General features: G+C 40.7%; 1 protein-coding gene across 1 annotated transcript in view; it reads right to left on the minus strand.

Annotated features, from left to right (window-relative positions):
• Positions 1-20268, minus strand: part of LOC128616880 (transient receptor potential cation channel subfamily M member 4-like) — a 39752-nt gene extending 19484 nt beyond the window's left edge. Inside the window, exons 1-12 of the mRNA XM_053639733.1 lie at positions 20170-20268; positions 18369-18430; positions 17153-17330; positions 14958-15138; positions 14104-14273; positions 13429-13606; positions 11624-11688; positions 10831-11067; positions 10484-10586; positions 1231-1352; positions 874-1143; positions 141-242 (exon numbers count right to left, since the gene is read on the minus strand). Coding sequence (XP_053495708.1) covers positions 141-242; positions 874-1143; positions 1231-1352; positions 10484-10586; positions 10831-11067; positions 11624-11688; positions 13429-13606; positions 14104-14273; positions 14958-15138; positions 17153-17330; positions 18369-18430; positions 20170-20268 — 1767 coding nt within the window. The remainder of the gene's footprint in view (positions 1-140; positions 243-873; positions 1144-1230; positions 1353-10483; positions 10587-10830; positions 11068-11623; positions 11689-13428; positions 13607-14103; positions 14274-14957; positions 15139-17152; positions 17331-18368; positions 18431-20169) is intronic.
• Positions 20269-20678: the final 410 nt, after the last annotated feature.

A 20678-nucleotide genomic window follows, 5' to 3' on the forward strand; every position in this document is an offset into this window, starting at 1 on the left:
ATGAATATCAAGGTCAAATTCAAACAAAATCATATCAACAATGTTATAACACACAATTACACAATTAATTAGTCTCAAAGATTAAAATGTATTTATTCTGAATATGCTTTATCTAGTGTACTTTTATATTAGACATTTACCTTGATGGTTTTCCGTTTAGAATCAATACCCTCCAGACCCAGGCATTTATAATAGAATGTCTGACACACATCGCCTAGTAAGTACTGTAGGGCCTGAGACACCTAAGAAACATTGATAGAAGTAGATTTTACAATGGACAGTATGGAAGAAATGTCTTATGCTTGAGATTTTCATGTATGAACAATAAAGCTAGTGTATGATTAGTGAACGGAGCAGAAGCAATAATAGGAACTTGCTTTTTGCAGAATGTAACCTTGACAGAGAGAACTTGGTTATAATAGTAGCCACTGTGCTCATGGATAAGGATAGATAAGCAACAGTGCACGTGGAGTGTCTTTGTTACTATGGGTTAACGTGCTTAATTTGCCTTTTTAACCAAATAAATATGTTTGTTTTTTTTGGTCTGTAATAACCAATCACACAAGACTACACCCTATATGAGAAGTGATGTAACCTTTGTTTTTTCTACATACTGGTGGTGATGATCTGAATGACATGACAACAGTCATTCTATTTCACTGTAGTGGTAATAATGATAGTAAATTTAATTTATTAAATTAATAAAATTGAAATTAATTACACAGAACCTTTCTCAAAGCCAAGTTATATATATATATATATATATATATATATATATATATATATATATATATATATATATATATATATATAAAATACCACCTAGTATTAACCCTTAATTTTCTAGCTCAAAAAACATTCCTCCATTCTCACCTCAAAAAGTGTCAGTCGTTTGTCTGGGCTAGAGGTGTTGTTAACAACAGAGCGGGAAGTGCCAATAGTGACAGCACCCAGACGTTCTGCGAGGTAGCGATGTAGCAGTGTGTAGGCCAGACAGCCCTCTGAGATCGAACCATACAGCTCCTCCAGGCGGGCATATGTAAGATAGTCCAGAATGTTCAGCCCGTTTTCGGTAAAGAGACGTACAAAATGGGGCTTGTCGTTCACCAGAGCATCAGTCATGAAGCCCTCCAAGTCCTCATTCTGCACTCAACACATATTCCAGAGTTTATGCATGAAATTTATTAATTTCAGTTATCTATCATTGATGTCAGAGACGTCATTCCCTACCTTCCACTGGATGTTTCCAGAGAAGAGCATACTCTTGGCGATATCCACTCTGTTCCAGGTCACAGCCAAACTCAGCTGCTCTGTATTGGGGACAGCATCAGCGGAAAGGTGCCGCTTACTCCCTGTGACACACAAACACACAAACCCTGTAGACCTCTGGAGGATGGTGGGTTTTAAAATAGGGGAAGCACAGGTGTTTATTATTGAAGTATTACATATCTGTGTGTGTTCTGTTTTGTCTGTTTCATCTGTTCTGGCCTCCTGCTGAATTTTCAGTCACTCTTCACAAGTAAGAGCATCAAAATTACAAAGATAAAATAACAAGCTTTATTAAACTGATATGGATTCCGGATTGTGCAGCTCTGAACATTTTGCGAGTTTGACTGGCGCCTACATCTTCAAGTTTACAATGTCGATCATGTTCGTTACCGTTTCAAAGCATGGCAGGTTTTTACATGGTTCAGCCTCTCTGAGGTGACATAAGGAAGAAACTTTGAGAAAGTTCCAACACAAAGCACATGGAATAGAAATTTCTACACCTATCTGTTCCCTTTCAAGGGGAACGAGACGTTGCGTGGCATTCAGCCAGTTCCTTCCCCATCGTCTCGATTCCTCCCGAGCAACCACAAGTGGAGCCCAGGCCAGCGCTAGAGCGAGGGAGGCACAGAAGGCAAGGCAAGGCAAGGCAAGCCCACCTCCCCATGCAGAGAGCCAGTGGGACTGGGCAGCCACAGACTAAAAGACGCATATTTCCACATAGAAATATCGCCCAGTCACAAGAAGTTCTGGAGGTTTGCATTTGGAGGCAACGCATACCAATATCGAGTTCTTTTCTTCGGGTTAGCATTATCCCCTTTCACCTTCACAAAGTGCATGGATGCCACTCTCGCTCCCTTGCAACTCCTGGGCATCCGTGCACTAAACTACCTGGACAACTGGTTAACTCTAGCACGATCCAGGGAACTGGCGATTCAACATCGAGATGTTGTTCTCGCTCATATGAGGAGCTTGGGGCTCAGGTTGAACCTCAAGAAAAGTATGCTTTCTCCAGTGCAGAGGACAATTTTTGTAGGGGTTCTATGTGATTCTACTACAGTGAGGGCGTTTCCATCCCCAACACGCGTAGGCTCAATCAACAATGAGCAAGATAAAGCTGGGTCTGGGCATTCCTTCCAGTCTCTACAAAAGACTGTTGGGGCTTATGGAAGCAGCAGCCAACATCATACCGTTGGGTCTATTGCACATGAGACCATTTCAGTGGTGGCTGAGAAGTCGGTGGTTTCGTCCAATGATGAAATCCCTCAGAGGAATTAGTCTCAGACGGCGATGCTTATGTATTCTGAGAATTTGGAGGTGTCCCCGGTATCTTGCCTCGGGTCATATTCTAGGGGCATCTCCTTATCGCAAGACAGTAATGACAGATGCCTCCCTCACAGGCTGGGGCGCAGTCTTAGATGGCTGTCCAGCTCACGGTCTCAGGAGCGGCCTTCATCTGGTGGAATATAAATCGCCTATAAATGCGGGTCGTATTTCTAGCACTGAAATTCTTTCTTCCTCAATTGGGAGGTCACCATGTGTTAGTTGTGACAGACAACACAGTGGTGGTCTCATATCAACCACCAGGGAGATTTATGTTTGTGCCCCCTGTTCAGGCAGGTGCAACTAATTATTCTCTGGGTGGAGGGAAAGTTCTTGTCACTGAGTGCCCAGGGATTAGAGGCTCCATCCACAAATGCTGGAGTCCATATTGCGGAGGTTCAGCCAAGCGAAAGTGGATGTGTTCGCCTCCGAGGAGACAACACACTGCCCGCTGTAGTTTGCCCTCGCTCCTCCCACAGCATTGGGGCTGGACACCATTCTCCACAAGTTCTAGTGAGAGTTCGCCAAGACTGTCTACGTTTGCTGCTAGTGGCACCTTATTGGCCAGCTTGAATATGGTTCTAAGAGATAATATCCCTGCTAGACGGCACTCCTTGGGAGATTTCCATTCATAGGGATCTACTGTCTCAAGCCAGAGAGCTGATTCATCACCCTCAGCCGGAACAATGGAAACTGTGGGTCTGGCCCCTGAGGGGCACCAGCTCATAGATTCTGGTCTTTCAACTAAGGTTGTAGAGACCATGTTGAATGCTAGAGCACCATCCACGAGGAAATTGTACGCGCTCAAGTGGTGACCTTTTGTCTCATGTAAGGAACATCAGCTAGACCCAGTAAACTACGCAACAGGTACAATCCTGGAGTTCTTACAAGGACATTTCTCAGCAGGGCTGGCTCCTTCTACAATCAGGGTCTATGTGGCTGCCATTTTGGCCAGCCATGCACCTTTGATGGAGCTTCTGTGGGGCAACATCCTCTAACATCGAGGTTTATGCATAATGTTAGGTGGCTGAGGCCCATCTGCAGACCACGCATACCTTCCTGGGATCATTCTGTGGTCCTGGAAGGTCTGTCACATGCCCCATTTGAGCCCTTAGAGTCAGCCTCTGAGAAGCTTCTCTGAGAAGGTAGCTCTTCTGCTGGCCCTGACATTTCTCAAGCGAGTAGGAGATCTACAAGCTCTCTATGTTGCCCCTTCCTGTCTTGACTTTGCCCCTGGATTAGCCAAGGCCTTCCTATATCCTAGGCCGGATTATATTCTTAAAGTGCCTACGTCTGCTGCCCAGCAAGTAGTGTTGCAGGCTTTCTGCCCTCCTCCATTCCTCACACCGGAACAAGAGAAATTGCACCTGCTGTGTCCAGTAAGGGCTCTTTGTACTTAAGTCCACCGCTCCGGCCAGTGGCATAAGTCAGAGCAGTTGCTGGTTTTCTATGGCAGCAAGAGTAGAAGTGATGCTGTGTCGAAGCAGCGCATCTCTAATTGGATAGTGGAAGCAATGTCTATCGCTTATGAGGCGCGCGGTCTCGCTACACCTCTGGGCATAGGGGCTCATTCCACTAGAGCAGTGGTTCTCAACCAGGGAGGATCGGAAAGGGGGCACAAAACACAGACAGTGCATCATTTGGGTATTTTATTGCTTTTCAGATAGAATGTGTGTAAATGAAGAGCTCCATGTTCCCTCTCCTTCTGTATTTTCTTTTTGCAGAGGAGAGGTAGAGCTTAGCCAGCCTTTTATCTAGCTGTCAGTGCAGACCAGTGTTGCCAACTTAGTGACTTTTCAGACCCCTTTAGCGACTTTTTTTGCAAAAAAAATTAAATAAATAAATAAATACCTAGTGACAAATCTAGCGACTTTTTGGACAAAGCTTAGCGACTTTCCAGATGTTGGCAGTACTGTCCTGCAAGCACGAGGTCTTGCTTTCCTGCTGCACTCACACCTCTCTCTGCGTCTGCTCTGTTCAGTGAGTGGCTGAGAGCCGGAGCAGCACATCCCTTGGACCGCACAGCAACTGACATGGACGTGGATGTAAGTAAGCACAGGTGTCCCACTGACTGATTTAAAATGTCATGGATAAGGAGACGTGCCCTTCGTCGCAATTTACATCATGCATATTTGAATGTTTTTAGAATGCAAGACGAATGGAATGCAACATGTTTTACATGCAAAATATTCTATGTTATTACAACCTATTGTTCTCTTTTTCAAAGTAGTTATAGTGCTTAGAAACATTTTATATCATTCATGTTCCATACCTGTCCACTATCTAGTTTTACAAATGTAATTTTAAGAAAATCATAAAAGTTATGAAAAGTAATTAAAAAAGCAAAAAAAAATCTACCTATCAAAAACAGATTTTATATACAGTATCTCACAAAAGTGAGTACACCCCTCACATTTTTGTAAATATTTGATTATATCTTTTCATGTGACAACACTGAAGAAATGACACTTTGCTACAATGTAAAGTAGTGAGTGTACAGCTTGTGTAACAGTGTAAATTTGCTGTCCCCTCAAAATAACTCAACACACAGCCATTAATGTCTAAACCGCTGGCAATAAAAGTGAGTACACCCCTAAGTGAAAATGTCCAAATTGGGCCCAAAGTGTCAATATTTTGTGTGGCCACCATTATTTTCCCGCACTGCCGTAACCCTCTTGGGTATGGAGTTCACCAGAGCTTCACAAGTTGCCACTGGAGTCCTCTTCCACTCCTTCATGACGACATCACGGTGCTGGTGGATGTTAGAGACCTTGTGCTCAATAGGGTTTAGGTCTGGAGACATGCTTGGCCAGTCCATCACCTTCACCCTCAGCTTCTTTAGCAAGGCAGTGGTCATCTTGGAGGTGTGTTTGGGGTCGTTATCATGCTGGAATAATGCATACTGATCATGCTCTGCTTCAGTATGTCACAGTACATGTTGGCATTCATGGTTCCCTCAATGAACTGTAGCTCCCCAGTGCCAGCAGCACTCATGCAGCCCCAGACCATGACACTCCCACCACCATGCTTGACTGTAGGCAAGACACACTTGTCTTTGTACTCCTCACCTGGTTGCCGCCACACACGCTTGACACCATCTGAACCAAATAAGTTTATCTTGGTCTCATCAGACCACAGGACATGGTTCCAGTAATCCGTGTCCTTAGTCTGCTTGTCTTCAGCAAACTGTTTGTGGGCTTTCTTGTGCATCATCTTTAGAAGAGGCTTCCTTCTGGGACGACAGCCATGCAGACCAATTTGATGCAGTGTGCGGCGTATGATTTGAGCACTGACAGGCTGACCCCCCACCCCTTCAACCTCTGCAGCAATGCTGGCATCACTCATACATCTATTTCCCAAAGACAACCTCTGGATATGACGCTGAGCACGTGCACTCAACTTCTTTGGTCGACCATGGCGAGGCCTGTTCTGAGCGGAACCTGTCCTGTTAAACAGCTGTATGGTCTTGGCCACCGTGCTGCAGCTCAGTGTCAGGGTCTGGCCAATCTTCTTATGGCCTAGGCCATCTTTATGTAGAGCAACAATTCTTTTTTTCAGATCCTCAGAGAGTTCTTTGCCATAAGGTGCCATGTTGAAATTCCAGTGACCAGTATGAGGGAGTGTGAGAGCGATGACACCAAATTTAACACACCTGCTCCCCATTCATACCTGAGACCTTGTAACACTAACAAGTCACATGACACCGGGGAGGGAAAATGGCTAATTGGGCCCAATTTGGACATTTTCACTTGTTAAAATGTTTAACCTCATCCTGGTGAATAGCCCAAAGCCAATTCTCACCAGCACATTGGTGGGAAATGAGTGAAAGCTCAAATACAGATGTCTACTTGAATTAGTTGTGCATTTTGGGATGGTGCAGTGTTTACAAGCCGTATTTGCTTTTTTCGGATTTTCTTTCCGTTTCATCATGTGCCACGGTAAAAGACCTTGGTGTGGTTATTGACCCCAGTCTTTCATTTGACGCTCATGAAGATAGTATTACTAGGATAGCCTTCTTTCACCTCAGAAATATTGCTAAGATAAGAAATATAATGACACTACATGATGCAGAAATATTAGTTCATGCTTTCATCACCTCTAGGCTAGATTAATGTAATGCCTTACTGTCTGGATGTTCCAGCAGGAGCATAAACAAGCTCCAGTTAGTCCAGATTTCAGCTGCAAGAGTCCTTACTAGAACCAGAAAATATGACCACATCACCCCAATCTTATCTACACTGCATTGGCTCCCAGTGAAATTTCGCATTGATTATTAAATACTACTACTGACCTATAAAGCACTGAACAGTCGTGCGCCACAGTACCTGAGCAAACTTTTGGTCTTCTATGATACACCACGCCTACTTAGAGCAAAAGGTGCAGGCTATTTGTTGCTACCTCGAATAGCGAAGGCTACAGCAGGGGGAAGAGCTTTCTCTTACAAAGCCCCACAGTTATGGAACAGCCTTCCAATTAGTGTTCGGGACTCAGACACAGTCTCTGTGTTTAAGTCTAGGCTGAAAACATATTGGTTTACTCAATCTTGCCATGAGCAGACCTTCTTTTATGCAAAGTAAACAGTCTTATCCATCACGGGATAGTAAGCATATCTAATGATCTCTCCCTCTCTTTACCTCCCTCTCTGCTTCTGTCGAGCCACACATGATTTTATGGAGATGCCAGTGACCCTGACCCTTTCTGCACTCCGGACCTGCCTGACCCATCTGAATACCCTACCTCTGGATGGAGCTCCCATCAACTGGAGGCTACAGCCTGGAGATTGATTAGGATGGTACCGCTTGAAGTACCATGAAATAGTTTTGGACCTCAATTCCACATAGACATTTTCGCTGTGGTTGCTGGAACTATGGTTGCTACTATGGCCTTGGGACTGCAATTACCTCATACAATTTTGCATTCAGGTCTACTTTGGTGAACAGTGGACTAATTCAACAAACAGACTTCATGTAAAAAATATAATGTACTTTCTTTTACTTTCACACTCTCCGTTGTTACCCAGATGAGGATGGGTTCCCTTCTGAGACTGGTTCCTCTTAAGGTTTCTTCCTCATAACATTTTAGGGAGTTTTTCCTTTCCACCTTTGCCACCGGCTTGCTCAATAGGGATAAATTCACACAATTAAAATCTGTATCCTTTGTTTATATGTTATTGTATAGCTGCTTTGAGACAATGTACATTGTAAACAGCGCTATACAAATAAAATTTAATTTAACTGAATTGAATTTGCTGCCATTATTCACTATCTCACCGGAAGATTAATAGCGCTATTGCTCACATGTCCATATTTGTAAAAATGGATGTCAGGAAATAGTACAATAAATAGTCCCCAGTGTCTCCTCAAGCCCAGTATGCAAGTGTAACCAGCTATTCTACACTGTTAGTAGTTAACGCCCGTAACAGAAAGTAAGTATCAACATACCGCTACGATGATTCAGTTACCACTGGCATAACATCCCATCTCCCTCGCTAGCGTGAACGGCTGAGAACGCCTCACCATTCTATTGGCTGGGTTGTAGTAACACTCAACCTTACAGGCTCATGTCTCAATAAATAACAATATGCCCTCGTATTGGATGATATCAAGGCTCACAAAAAACTCCTTTTAAGTTCACAAGCGATCTTTTCAGCATAACGCACTTGTATATAGTTATTACATAAAATGTATAATCACTTGTACATAAACATTTATTGCATATCCACTTCACTCAGGACTTATTTATCTATTTTACCTATTGCCTATTTAACCTTTGGGTTACACAAGCTAACCGATGTTAGCAATAGCTAATGTTAGCTTTTTTCCCCACTCTGTCATTTAAGTGTTTGAAAGCCTAGTTATTGCACTAAAAACATGAGGAATTCGACTCATAATGGTTTTTGTGCCTCTGCTACCCTGTTTCTCTTTATAATGAGCTCTCAGAGATTTTTCAGCTGAACCTATTGCTGTTAGCATTGTTTACATAGCATTATTAGCATTGTTAGCATAGCTGCATGGGAGTTAGCCAGTACTGGGTTCAGTACATTTTACTGTAGTAAACTGTACCATCATTGAAATGCACTGCCATTGTTTATTCGATTTTTTGCTGGTATTTTTTTTAACCACAGCGTGTGGGTTTTTTTTTTTTTTTTTAGCTCTTGGGATTATCTGGCTGTGCAAGGCCCTTACTGGTTTTGGCTATATATATTTTTTTTTTTTTAACTGAGATGCAGTGGCGTTGAAAGTGTGTTGGAGAGTGTCTACAAAATAACTGACAGGTGGCCCATCCAAACACAAACAAAAAGAAATCCAGGCTAGAAGTAAGTTTTACAAACTGTTTTTTGCAAACACATAATACGCTTGTGCTGAGGCCACAACTTAAAGCATTATTTTTCATCATGTTCTATATATTTTCCAGATTTTTGGTAAAAATAAAGCAATTTTGCTATTGCACCTTTGACTGTGATCGTAATGTGTTTTTCTTCTTCATGCTAATACTTGCAGTCTTATCTGCATGACAATTAAGGGTGCTTTCACATATGCAGTGCTTAGTCCATTTAAATTGAACCTTGGTGTGATTACCATTTTGGTGCAATTAGTTTGTGAAGCTGAGAACACAATCACACTCCAGTGTGGACCAAATAACCGGTCTGAGATCAGTTAAGTGAGGTGGTCTCAGTACGGTTTGACTGCAGTGAGAAAGTGTTTCTATTCTGAATTGACCCAAATACAGGAAGTGAACCAAACACGCTGAGTGTTGAGCAACATTGGGTTGTGGGTAACATTTGTGAGACGTGAGCTGCTAAAATAAGTAGAGGGGCACAATCTAAAGCAGTGAAAGGACAGAGCTGCTGAAATGTGTTGTGCTCTGAAGATTTGGACTGATGAACAAAGAGAAAATAAATAGTGGATGTGATGCACACAATGTTTAAACTAGTCGTTTCTGTAATTATCTGTTAATATATTGAGTTCTCTGTGATCAGGGGTTATTTTTATGATTTTTACCCTTGGCCAAGGATTATTCATTTTTTTCCCCATTGTCATATTTCTGACCAATAAATAAAGGAGTTTTATTTGCACGTGTTCAGCCCTACATGACACTGGCGAAATTTTTATAGCTTTGTAGTACATTTATATATGTACAGTGTCATGTAATGTAGGTTAGGATGGATGCAAGTGCAGATAAGAGCTTTATTAGAGTAGAGACAGGCAGGCAAATCCAAAATGTGAGACAATAGCGTGGTCAAAAACAGGCAGTAGGTCAGGCGATCGGCAAACGGGCATTAACCAGACTAAACAAGAATCGAACAACGAGAGCGAGAACAAGATCAAAACTATGGCACAGAAGCAAAGAGCAACGGCTTGGTATACGGAAAACTCACGCAGTACTTCGCACTGAACAGAGACACACAAGGGGTTTAAATACCAAACGTAATCAAGGGTGAACACAAAACAGCTGAGAAGAATGATGACACATAAGGGAAACAACCAATGACAATAGGGGGTGGAGACAGGACATAAACCATAACAAAACACATGTCAAAAGTAAACAAAGGCAATGCCACTGACAAACTCGGAAGCACGCGCTCGTGCTTCTAGTTTGCGCTTCCGGTTTCAAGCAAGCTGACGTGCTCCAGCGCGTTGCACGAGAGGAAATCATGACATACAGTGAGAAAATTAAAAAAACAAATAGCAAACAAACCAAAAGGATCACTTCCGCTCAGTTTCGGACTCGGCAATCCGACTTATAGGCTTACAAAGCACCCTAAATTTCAGCTGGGCTGTTTCTTTCCAGTAGTCTAGCAGTAGAAGCAGCAGCACAGCAGTCTAGAAGGTACAAAGTGAGATTATTCACAGAAGAAGGAAGGAAGATTAATAGTAGTATTAGTGACACGTACCCCTTGCTAGAGCCTTCAGCAGCACAGTATCAAAGTCGTCTAAGCCCTCATGTTCTTCATGATAGACTGAGATCAGGTCTTTGCTCTGGCAAATACTCAAAACCTGTCCGAATATAACATAGGGAGATTGAACACTTAAGATACAGATTTTCCTGAAAATTAGTATATAGTTTTCAGCGAGTGATAAATGGTGGTTATAAAACAATTCATTTAAGGCTATTCTGTAAATGACTTAACAACCTTTCCTTCCACAAACAGAAGAAACCAGCACCAGTAATGCAAATGCTGCACTTTCCAGAAACAACACCATTCCACCCCATTACAAACAAATCCATGTTATTCATTACCTTGTCTACGAGTTTGTCAGTGTCCTGTTCAGAGGGAAAGTGTTTCAGCACTCTCTCCGTTACTCTCCCCCTGAGATCTGTTTTAGTAGCCGCCTCCCCCTCGCCTTCTGACCCCGCCCCAGGCAGGCTTGGTGCAGCCATTACGTTGTCCAGAATGTCGCTTACCAAGTCAGCCAGTCCCCCTGAACCTGCAAGGACCAACCAGGGGATAGACTTCTTCAAGGAGAGATCCATTCTCTAAGACATATGGAGAGAGAGGAAACATACTTAATACATACATACATACATATAGCTTTGTCATTATGATTATTGTGTCAATTATGTCCAAAATGTTTAAGGGTCTGAAAACTTAATGAAATGTTCTAATACTATGCCATTATTATGGTGATATGATATACTACAGCAACAGGAGGCAATAGTGCACTTATTTAAGTGCTGCCTATGTGTAGCTTATCACATTTTTGAATAATAAAATAATACACGATTTAGCATACAAACACATTTAAAATCAACGCATAATTAGCAATCAAAACAAGAAACGCAAAAATTCGACAACTTTTATAAAACTTTTTGTACTAATTTTTTTTAATGACTTGGACTGGAATATTTATTCAAGATAATTTTGACCATATAAACAATGCTTACTACTACAAATGCCTGAAGAAAGTGACTTCCCAGGAATCTTCAAGCACCTTCTCATGTCAAAGAATAAACAAAAATGGAACAGTTTCAAGTGCTTCTCATGTCAAAGAATAAACAAAAATGGAACCGTTTCAAGTGCTTAAAAACTGACCTCCAGCATGTAAGGCTCTCCTGACACCAGCATACACAGCACAGGGATGTCCATGCTTCCGCTTCCTATACACAACATACAATGGTTTTGTTACTGGATATGTACAGATCATTGCAAAGAACTACTAAATCTAAAATATAGACTCTATATTGGAGAGCTGCATAGGAATAGGAACAGCGGTTACTGTGGATAACCATACTGTGGTTATCCACAGGTATGGGAACAGAATAAAAATGATCCCAGCATTGACAACAGGAATGACGATATACTTTACAGCATTCCTATGGGAATGGCATAAAAAACTAGCATCCATTCGCAAACGCATGCGTCTCATTTAATATATGTTTATGGTTCTATGAGACATGCTTTATTTTATTGCTTTACATACTAACACAAGAGCAAAAAAAAAATAATATATTGTTTACACCGCCAATATCTCAAGATATGTTTCCTTAGCCCTAAATCTTAAGAAGTCAAAAATAACGCCAGTCTCGGGTCAATATAGTACAAATGTACTTACTGAACATATAAAAAGAAGAATTTATGTTGTGCATTATTCTGCATTGCAATGTTAGTTGGATGCTCAACACACCACTCTTCTCCAACCTTAAGAGTGTGTAACATGACCTCTGACATCTTGGTCCTCACAGGACCAAGAAAAATGAAACATGCTGAATGTATGCAAAATTATTCCTCCAATCTACCAGTTAATGTTTTATTAAACAGATTATCCATTAGGAGTGGGACTTTAGTGGCTAATTTGGATTTAATTTTGGCCTATAGTTTGTCATATTTTAGTCATTTGGTCATTTTTGCCTAATGCAGTTCTGGTCAATAAACAACTAGTGAATTTCCAAAACAGCAAGGTAATAATTTTCTACATTTTAATTCCTTCCTAAATGAAATGCCATATAATTTTACAAATACAAACTGGCATAGCAGACTTATAAAGCCTTCACTCCTTAATCTTTGTTGTGCACTGGCTAAATAAAAAAGTCTGTCTATGACAGTCAGCAGCAGATCCTACACAAGAAAGTGTGTGCATTTAATGAGTACATTCATTACTCTGCATTAGCATAATCTCAGTGTTTTTGGTGAGCGACATCAGGTATACTAATCCTGGATAGCTAGTATAATATTAGCCTCATAAGCCAGGCCCTACATTAAGCAGCATTTCCCCAGGGATAAAACATTCTCACAAAATAACTTGATGCTATTGCTTGATGTTGATGTTGCCAAATAAGTGAGGAGTAATAACACCATCTTTCTCCAACTACAAGGCATTAGAACTTCAGAGAAACAGAGACAACCTCCTGCTCTACCTCTTGCAGTACGCAGCGTAATATATATCGCCTTTGCATTTAAATATATGAAGGTGAAAAGTTTTACCTTTGTCCAATCAGTCAAATCTGACATTTTTGTTTGGATTCATTGAGGAAATTGTCATTACATTTAATTTTGAGTAGAATGATGCATATTTAGGTCATTATAACGTTTTGTCTTTTATGAATCTGGATGTCTTTAATAAGCATTGAAATGAGGATGGGGATGGTGTTGGGGCACATGGGACAGGCACACGTTGGGGTGGGGATAGTGTTGGGACACAGAGTCACAGAGATACAGACACAGAAATGAGGCCTGTGAGGCTAAGGTGGTTATATCAACAGAATTTTGGTTATATAGTTGATACAGAATTTTGTCTTACAGTTTTCTACTCTAGTATACTGCGCCTAGTTGAAACCTATTGCTATAAAGGACAGAATGGTTTACTTTAAACAAATTGTGGTCCTTTTACAGTATCTCACCCGATTTTCCTGTGCGCTGGTAGGAAATGTAGCTCTCCAGACGGGCTCTGAAATCAGCCTCCACACCTCTATGGCTTACACTCCCATCATCCACAAGGAGAAATGCCTGGTAGTTGTTATCCAGATAACAGGAGTCTCGGGACGTGTTTGGAACGTAGTAGCTGGCAGGAAAACTGCCCTAAGATACACAGAGAAATAGACTGAGGGGTGGCTTTGTTTGTACATGTTCACGTGCATGAGCGCGTGTGTGTGTGTTCACTTTGCTTTGGATTAAGGTGCAGTATATTGTTAGAGTCTGTTACTGTGATCAAGGTCACCTTTATTTTACAATGTAAATTAGAAAAATATATATTTCTCTACTTCTCTTTCTATTATTTTTTCTTTACACTGAAGACATTTGGGTTTGAGATCAAAAGATGAATATGAGACGACTGATCAGAATTTCAGCTTTTACAGGTGTTTCTTATTGGCCAGGTGTGCCATGTTAGATTGAATGTTTAACTAATTAACAGCTCTGAATATCTAATGTTGGTTTGAGCCCTGGGTTTTGCATGTGAAGACTGCATTTGTTGTTTAAAAAGGATAAACCAACATTAAGACCAGAAAGCTGTCTATGGGAGAAAAGCAATGCGTTTAACATTTTAAATAATTTACAGAAAGATATTAGGAAACTACCTCTGGGTTGATTAGTTGTTGCCGGTTGCATACCAAACCCCATGGAGCTATGCCTATGGCCACTACTTTAGAGAGGGTAACTGAGGATGCAGCCATAGCGTGATCCCTCACGGCCTCCCCTAGATACCTTCCAACACCCTCCCGCAGTCCTCCAGATAAAATCCATGCTCCTGTGTGTGTTAGAGGGAGAGAGAGAGAGAGAGAGAGAGAGAGAGATGCCCAAGACTCACTTTCCTATGGTGAAGATTCTGAGCCGATTGAAAAGCAATCATAATGGTGAAAAACATGAAGTGCATTGCACAAACAATAATGTCTTTCATTAATGGCATGAGGACAATGTGCCATACTGAAAAGCAGGGTATTGCTTTTTAAGAAGTGAGGTTGGAAGTGAACGTAATAACTCACTACATGTTATTTCATTAATGCAACAGACTTCAATTTAGGAGTGCAATCGTTGACTACCTAACCAGCCTTCTTCCAACAAGGAAGCAGAGATAGCAATGAAAATTAGAAGCGTACAAGATAACAATATCCTGCATTAATCTCATTAATATTATATCATATAACTAATTAACAGCGCATGTCTAGATATGTTTATGGTGTTTTGAGTAATCTAGACATTCACATGATCTAATTAAACATTAACAGCCCCAATTCCTATCTTCAGAAATGGCTTTATCCTTCTATCCCTGGAATACTTAGGCAGGAATACAGCCGGGATGGGATGCCTGTCCACTGCAGGGCACCATGCATATACACATTCACATGTAGGGGCAAGTTAGCATAGCATAGAGTATTTATGACAGTGTGGCTGTATTTAATGTTATCTAAAGATAGATTGTTTGTGTTTGTACCTGTGCTCTGGGCTGCTCTGGCCAATCCCTGCCTTAGAACCTCTCGCACCCAGGTCTTGACCTTAGACTTTCCCACACCACCGACCACTGACACCACCAGGTTTGGGGTTGGTAGGCTCCAGTGGTTGGTCAAGATGGAATAAACGGTAGCAGGGGGAGTATCCCAGGAAAGACGGAGAAACTGTGGCAAACGAAAAAGGAGACTGAGCACCATGCATTCATATTTCAACTGTGTTCTTTAATTCTGTCATGTCCCAGGGTAAAAATCCTGCATTCCAGTACTGTTTTTACATGCCATTGTCAACTTAAATTTACAATTCATACTTGGGAAACCCTTGCTGCTATCTTTGGAGCTATTCCAAAACTAATACTACACTATATGGCCAAAAGTTTGTGGGTACCTGACCATCACACCCATATGGGATTCTTCCCCGAACTAGTGCCACAAAATTGGAAGCACACAATTGTATTGAATATCTTTGTATGCTGTAGCATTACAATTTCCCTTCACTGGAACTAAGAGGAATAAACCTGTTCCAGCATGACAATGCCCCTGTGCACAAAGCAAAGTCAAAAGAAGACATGGTTTTCCAAGGTTGGATTGGAAGAACTTGAGTATCCTGCACAGATCCCTAACCTCAAACCCCACTGAACACCTTTGGGATGAACTAGAACATCAACTGCACCCCAGGCCTCCTCGCCTGACATCAGTGCCTGACTGCACGAATGCTCTTGTGGCTGAATGGACAAATCCCCATAAAATCTTTGTGGAAAGCCTTCCAAGAAAAGTGGGGGCTGCTATAACAGCACTAAATCTGAAATGCGATGTTCATAAACCACATATGGATGTGATAGTTAGGTGTCCACAAACCTGTGGCCATACAGTGTTTATTTATAGACATACTATAATACGAGTCTACAACTTAGAATTCAACATACTTTGAACACAAGCATTTTATTCAAAATGACGACAAATATGCAGGGGAAGTTCTTTTTACATGACAACAATAAAATATTTGGTCAGTATGGAAAATGCAACAAAAAAAAATTCATTTCAAAATTCACTTCCCCCTGTACTATATTGAAAACACATTATTAACACATTATTTGATGCTTACATTTATTTTTGAAAACATACACTCTTTACAAATGTGATGACTGCAACACACTCCAAAAAAGTTGGGACAGTCGACTGTTTACCACCATGTAACCTTTTCTTTTAATAACACTTATTAAGAGTTTGGATGCTGAGTGAAGACACCAGTTGGTTAAATTTAGCAAGCAGAATTTTCCCCATTCATCCATTATGCATTTCTTCAGCTGCACAACTGTACAGGGCCTTCGTTGCCTTATTTTGCGCTTCATAATGCACCACACATTCTCAATCGGAGACAGGTCAGGACTGCAGGCAGGCCATGCTAGCACCTGCACTCTCTGCTTACGCAACCATGAGCTTGTAATCCGTGCAGAACGTGGGTTTGGTGTTGTCCTGCTCTGCATGGCAGCATATGTTGCTCCAAAATGTGTACATGTCTTTCTGCATTAATGATGCCATCACAGATGTGCAAGTTAGCCCATGCCATGGGCACTGACACACCCCCATACCATGACAGACGCTGGCTTTTGGACCGAACGCTGATAACAGCTTGGATGGTCCTTTTCCTCTTTGGCCTGGAGAACACGACGGCTGTTTTGTCTAAAAACTATTTGAAACGTCGACTCGTCGGACCACAAAACACGATTCCACTGTGCTACTGTCCGTCTCAGATGAGACCGAGCCCAGAGAAGTCGGATACATTTACAAATCACTCCTCTTTGTTTTTATTAGCATTTTCCATACTGTCCCAACTTTTTCGGAATTGGGGTTGTAAATAAAATTGGGATGCATGTCAATGACTAAATTTGTACATGACGACTAAAATAGCTCACGTAAAACAAAATCATTTTAAGTAACAACTACTTATTAAAATTACATTCTGAATCAGAGATAAATTGTCATTAACTTCACTATTTAAATTTGTCTTAGAAAAACATTTCAACTATAAGCCTTTTTTTCAATTTATCGAGCCTTATCAGACTTTTTACTGCTACTTTATTTTGATGCTTTAGAAACAGGAGTGGAACACGTGGTAACAGTATAGACGAATATTAAAATGTTTTTTCCAGTGGCTTCATGGTGGAATGTGGTTACCCACATAGCTGTGCCTCTTACTGACTCCTGCAAACTCCACCTCTCCAAAAGCATCTGTGGGAGACTCTGATGTGTGCTGAGAACGGTCCCAGTGACTGACAATGGCCGTACTAAAGTAATCATTCAGAGTGACTGAGGCATGGCTGTCCCTCGGACTCCCACACTGGCACAGGGCGCCATTGCTGCAGAAGGACAGATATTGCAATAGTATCTTTGTTAGCATATCACCAGCGATATCATCATCATCATCATCATCCCATATGCATACTGACACCTTCAGGACATCAACAGAAGCAGAAATAAAGGAAAACATACATAACGTACAATCTGTGTTTACTAATGTTGTGAATTCTTTATATTTCTGGATTTCGTGATTTAATAATAAAGTCTGGTGAAACTTTCATGTGAATAACCTGATTGGAAATTTATTTACTGAAAAAAATGGTGATGCTATGGTGCGTGTCAAAAGTGGGAACACAGCCTACATATTGGGAATTTCCTGAATTTTAAGTTTGGCAGCAGGACAGAACTCCACAAGAAAAACCTGGCAGGAAAAGGCAGGAATGACTCATTATTCCAGCCAACAAGACCAGACAAAATCACTGGGACTGTTTTAAGATATTTATGCCTTTTCATGACAGCATAGGATAAGTCAGCACTGCATATTGAAATTTGTTGATCTTATTGTTGTTGTTGTTGTCCCCTGAGCTTGTTTGTTTGTTTAAAGAAGTGAGTGAGGACCCCACAACTGTTACTTAGGCCTTGATAAATAAAAACATAAAATTGAAGTTGGGTGTACTTTCTTTTTCCCTTGACTGTAAAGTTATATAACAGCGTAAAGTTACATCAAATCATGCACATATATTTATAATTGAACAATTTTCAAGATTTACCAAATTACCAAACATTTCAGTTTGGTTATTTGGGACAGTAAGTGGAGTGAGGAAAAGTGAAGATATACATGAATGGATGAAAGTAATCAAAAATGGTTTTAAGAAGGTGGTGGGGGTGGGGGTAGGGGCATGCTTCATTCTTAACTCTTTACATGTATCTAATCATGTGTTGATGTATTTTGTTGTATTATTGGAAAGCTTAGAAAATATGGAAATACAAAAACTGTCTTAATATGAAGCATATCAGTTTATGGGTGTGAAAAAGCGAAGTGCGTGAGGTAAGACAGTTGTTCTGAATGAATGCGAGTGTAAAAACTGACGGCTCACCTGAAGGAATCCTCCACAAACGTCGTACACACTCTTTTCTTGATTAACGTCGCAATCCAGCTCTGAAAGCACACAGTGCGGATTTCTTTATTCATATGAAATCCAAAGAAACGGTTCAGACTCGTTAGAAATCCTACAAATTTTGCATGACATAACTAACCAACGTTGTATGTAAACATGTTCTTTGGCTGTTGTAATATTCAGCGTTGCCATTACAGATTTTTACAATCGCTAGAACCCATTTCTCAATACTTGGGTCACTTTTTCAAAACTCTTCACACAGTTCTTCACATGCCCTTGCACAATGCACATCTTACCTGTTGTAAGGTTCTTACAAAGTGCATGTTTGCATTGCTTTAACCCCTCTCTATAATTCCTGCCTTCTCGCACACCAATCAATGATTATACACCAATGATCGATTATAAAAGGTTTGCAGCAACTATTGACCAAATTCCTGCCTCGCAACCATTAGCCTTCTCTCAGCGAGAACGCGAAGGTGACGCACTGTTGTGTACGGCATTAAACAGTTGCTTGACAATAGCAGCAAATGACATCTGTCCTGAGTCGAAACAATGCCCACGGCCATATAAGGTCATTTTTAATTTCATGTTATCACATTGCTTCATATTACATTGGCAATTCAAATGTGTAAATGACAGCAGAAGATACACTCATAGCATCAGATACTTTATTTTGTCTATGGACATTCAAAAGAATCTAGGAAAAAATGTAAAACGTGGGCAGAGTGAAACCAATTTTTATATATATATATATATATATATATATATATATATATATATATATATATATATATATATATATATATATATATATAAAATTATGCTAATAGTGTCTTTTTCAGTGTATTAAAGTCTGCATTCATAGTAACACTGTTTTGAACACTATTAAGACCACTTAATAGCATTTTTGTAAAACCAGAATATGGTCACCCTAGCTTTTGTAATGTATTGTTACCCGCATCAGGTACAGTGATCATTTATTTATTTATCCATCCGTCCATTTTCTATAGCGCTTATCCTACAGGGTCACGGGGAACCTGGAGCCTATCCCAGGAAGCATCGGGCACAAGGCGGGGTACACCCTGGACAGGGTGCCAATTCATCACAGGGCACAATCATTACACTCACACACCCATTCATACACTACGGACACTTTAGACATGCCAATCAGCCTACCATGCATGTCTTTGGACTGGGGGAGGAAACCCCCGCAGCACGGGGAGAACATGCAAACTCGAACCCCCAACCCTGGCGGTATGAGGCGAACGCCTCATAATCCAAAAATAATCAGATAACATTACTTTCATATTGTGATACTTGGATTACGTTACTGATGACATTTTTTTTTATGAAATAATTTATAACTCAGCTACAAATTCAGCTCCAGTGGGAATCATCTGTGGTCGGTCTAATCATTTTGATAGTAGGCCTACTTCTTCCATTTTTGTTTTTTTTTTTTTAGATTTGGAATATATTTCCATAGTGTATTAGAAATGTAGTGAATTGCTGTCTTATTCAGTTTTGAGTTGGGGTTTTAAAACTAAAGTAGAACAGTTCTGAAAACAGTATGTAAAGCAGATTGGCCTGGAGGTGCATTGAATTGAGCTGATGTTTAAGTGAGAAAAGAATTCATGTCATTTGTTGCCAAAGCTATGAAAAATAATCCACAGTTTATCCCACATATTTGTCAACTTTTTACAATTAAACCTCACTATACGGCGTCCAGGGACGTTTCCAAGTACTTTCCCCTGAGGGTTCTCACTGTCTTTTATGAACCCACCTGGTTTGTCTCGGATTGGGACATTGCGTCTCCTCCGTCCGTCTCTTTAACAACCAAGTCCAAACGGTTCGGGCTCGCCAACGCTGAAAAACTCCTCATGTCGCCTTCATTTCCTACTCGGAAGTCCGGTTTTTGTACAGGAACCGCATACCTTCACTTGAGTTCAGGGTGTGGTCAAAGAGCACAGAGGAAAGCAAAAAAAAATACTTTTATCACAGCACGGCTGTGTCCCAAACCACACTACTCCCTACCGCACTAACGCCCTACAGTGTCTGACACAGCTCTGCCACTAGGTGTCGCAAGAGCTTTTATTCTCAATAACAGCACATTATTATGGAATAATGTCAGTCGATGATGTCCATTAACCTTATATGAGAAATAAAATGAGATATTATTGAATAATAAACCTTTTTATAAAAAAATAATAGTTTAAAAATACTTTTAAACAGCACAGTCTGAAGGTAAATAAGTAACAAAAACAAGGTCAATTGAACAAAATGTACATTTTT

This window comes from Ictalurus furcatus, chromosome 13, assembly GCF_023375685.1.
Source record: "Ictalurus furcatus strain D&B chromosome 13, Billie_1.0, whole genome shotgun sequence".
Taxonomy (NCBI): domain Eukaryota; kingdom Metazoa; phylum Chordata; class Actinopteri; order Siluriformes; family Ictaluridae; genus Ictalurus; species Ictalurus furcatus.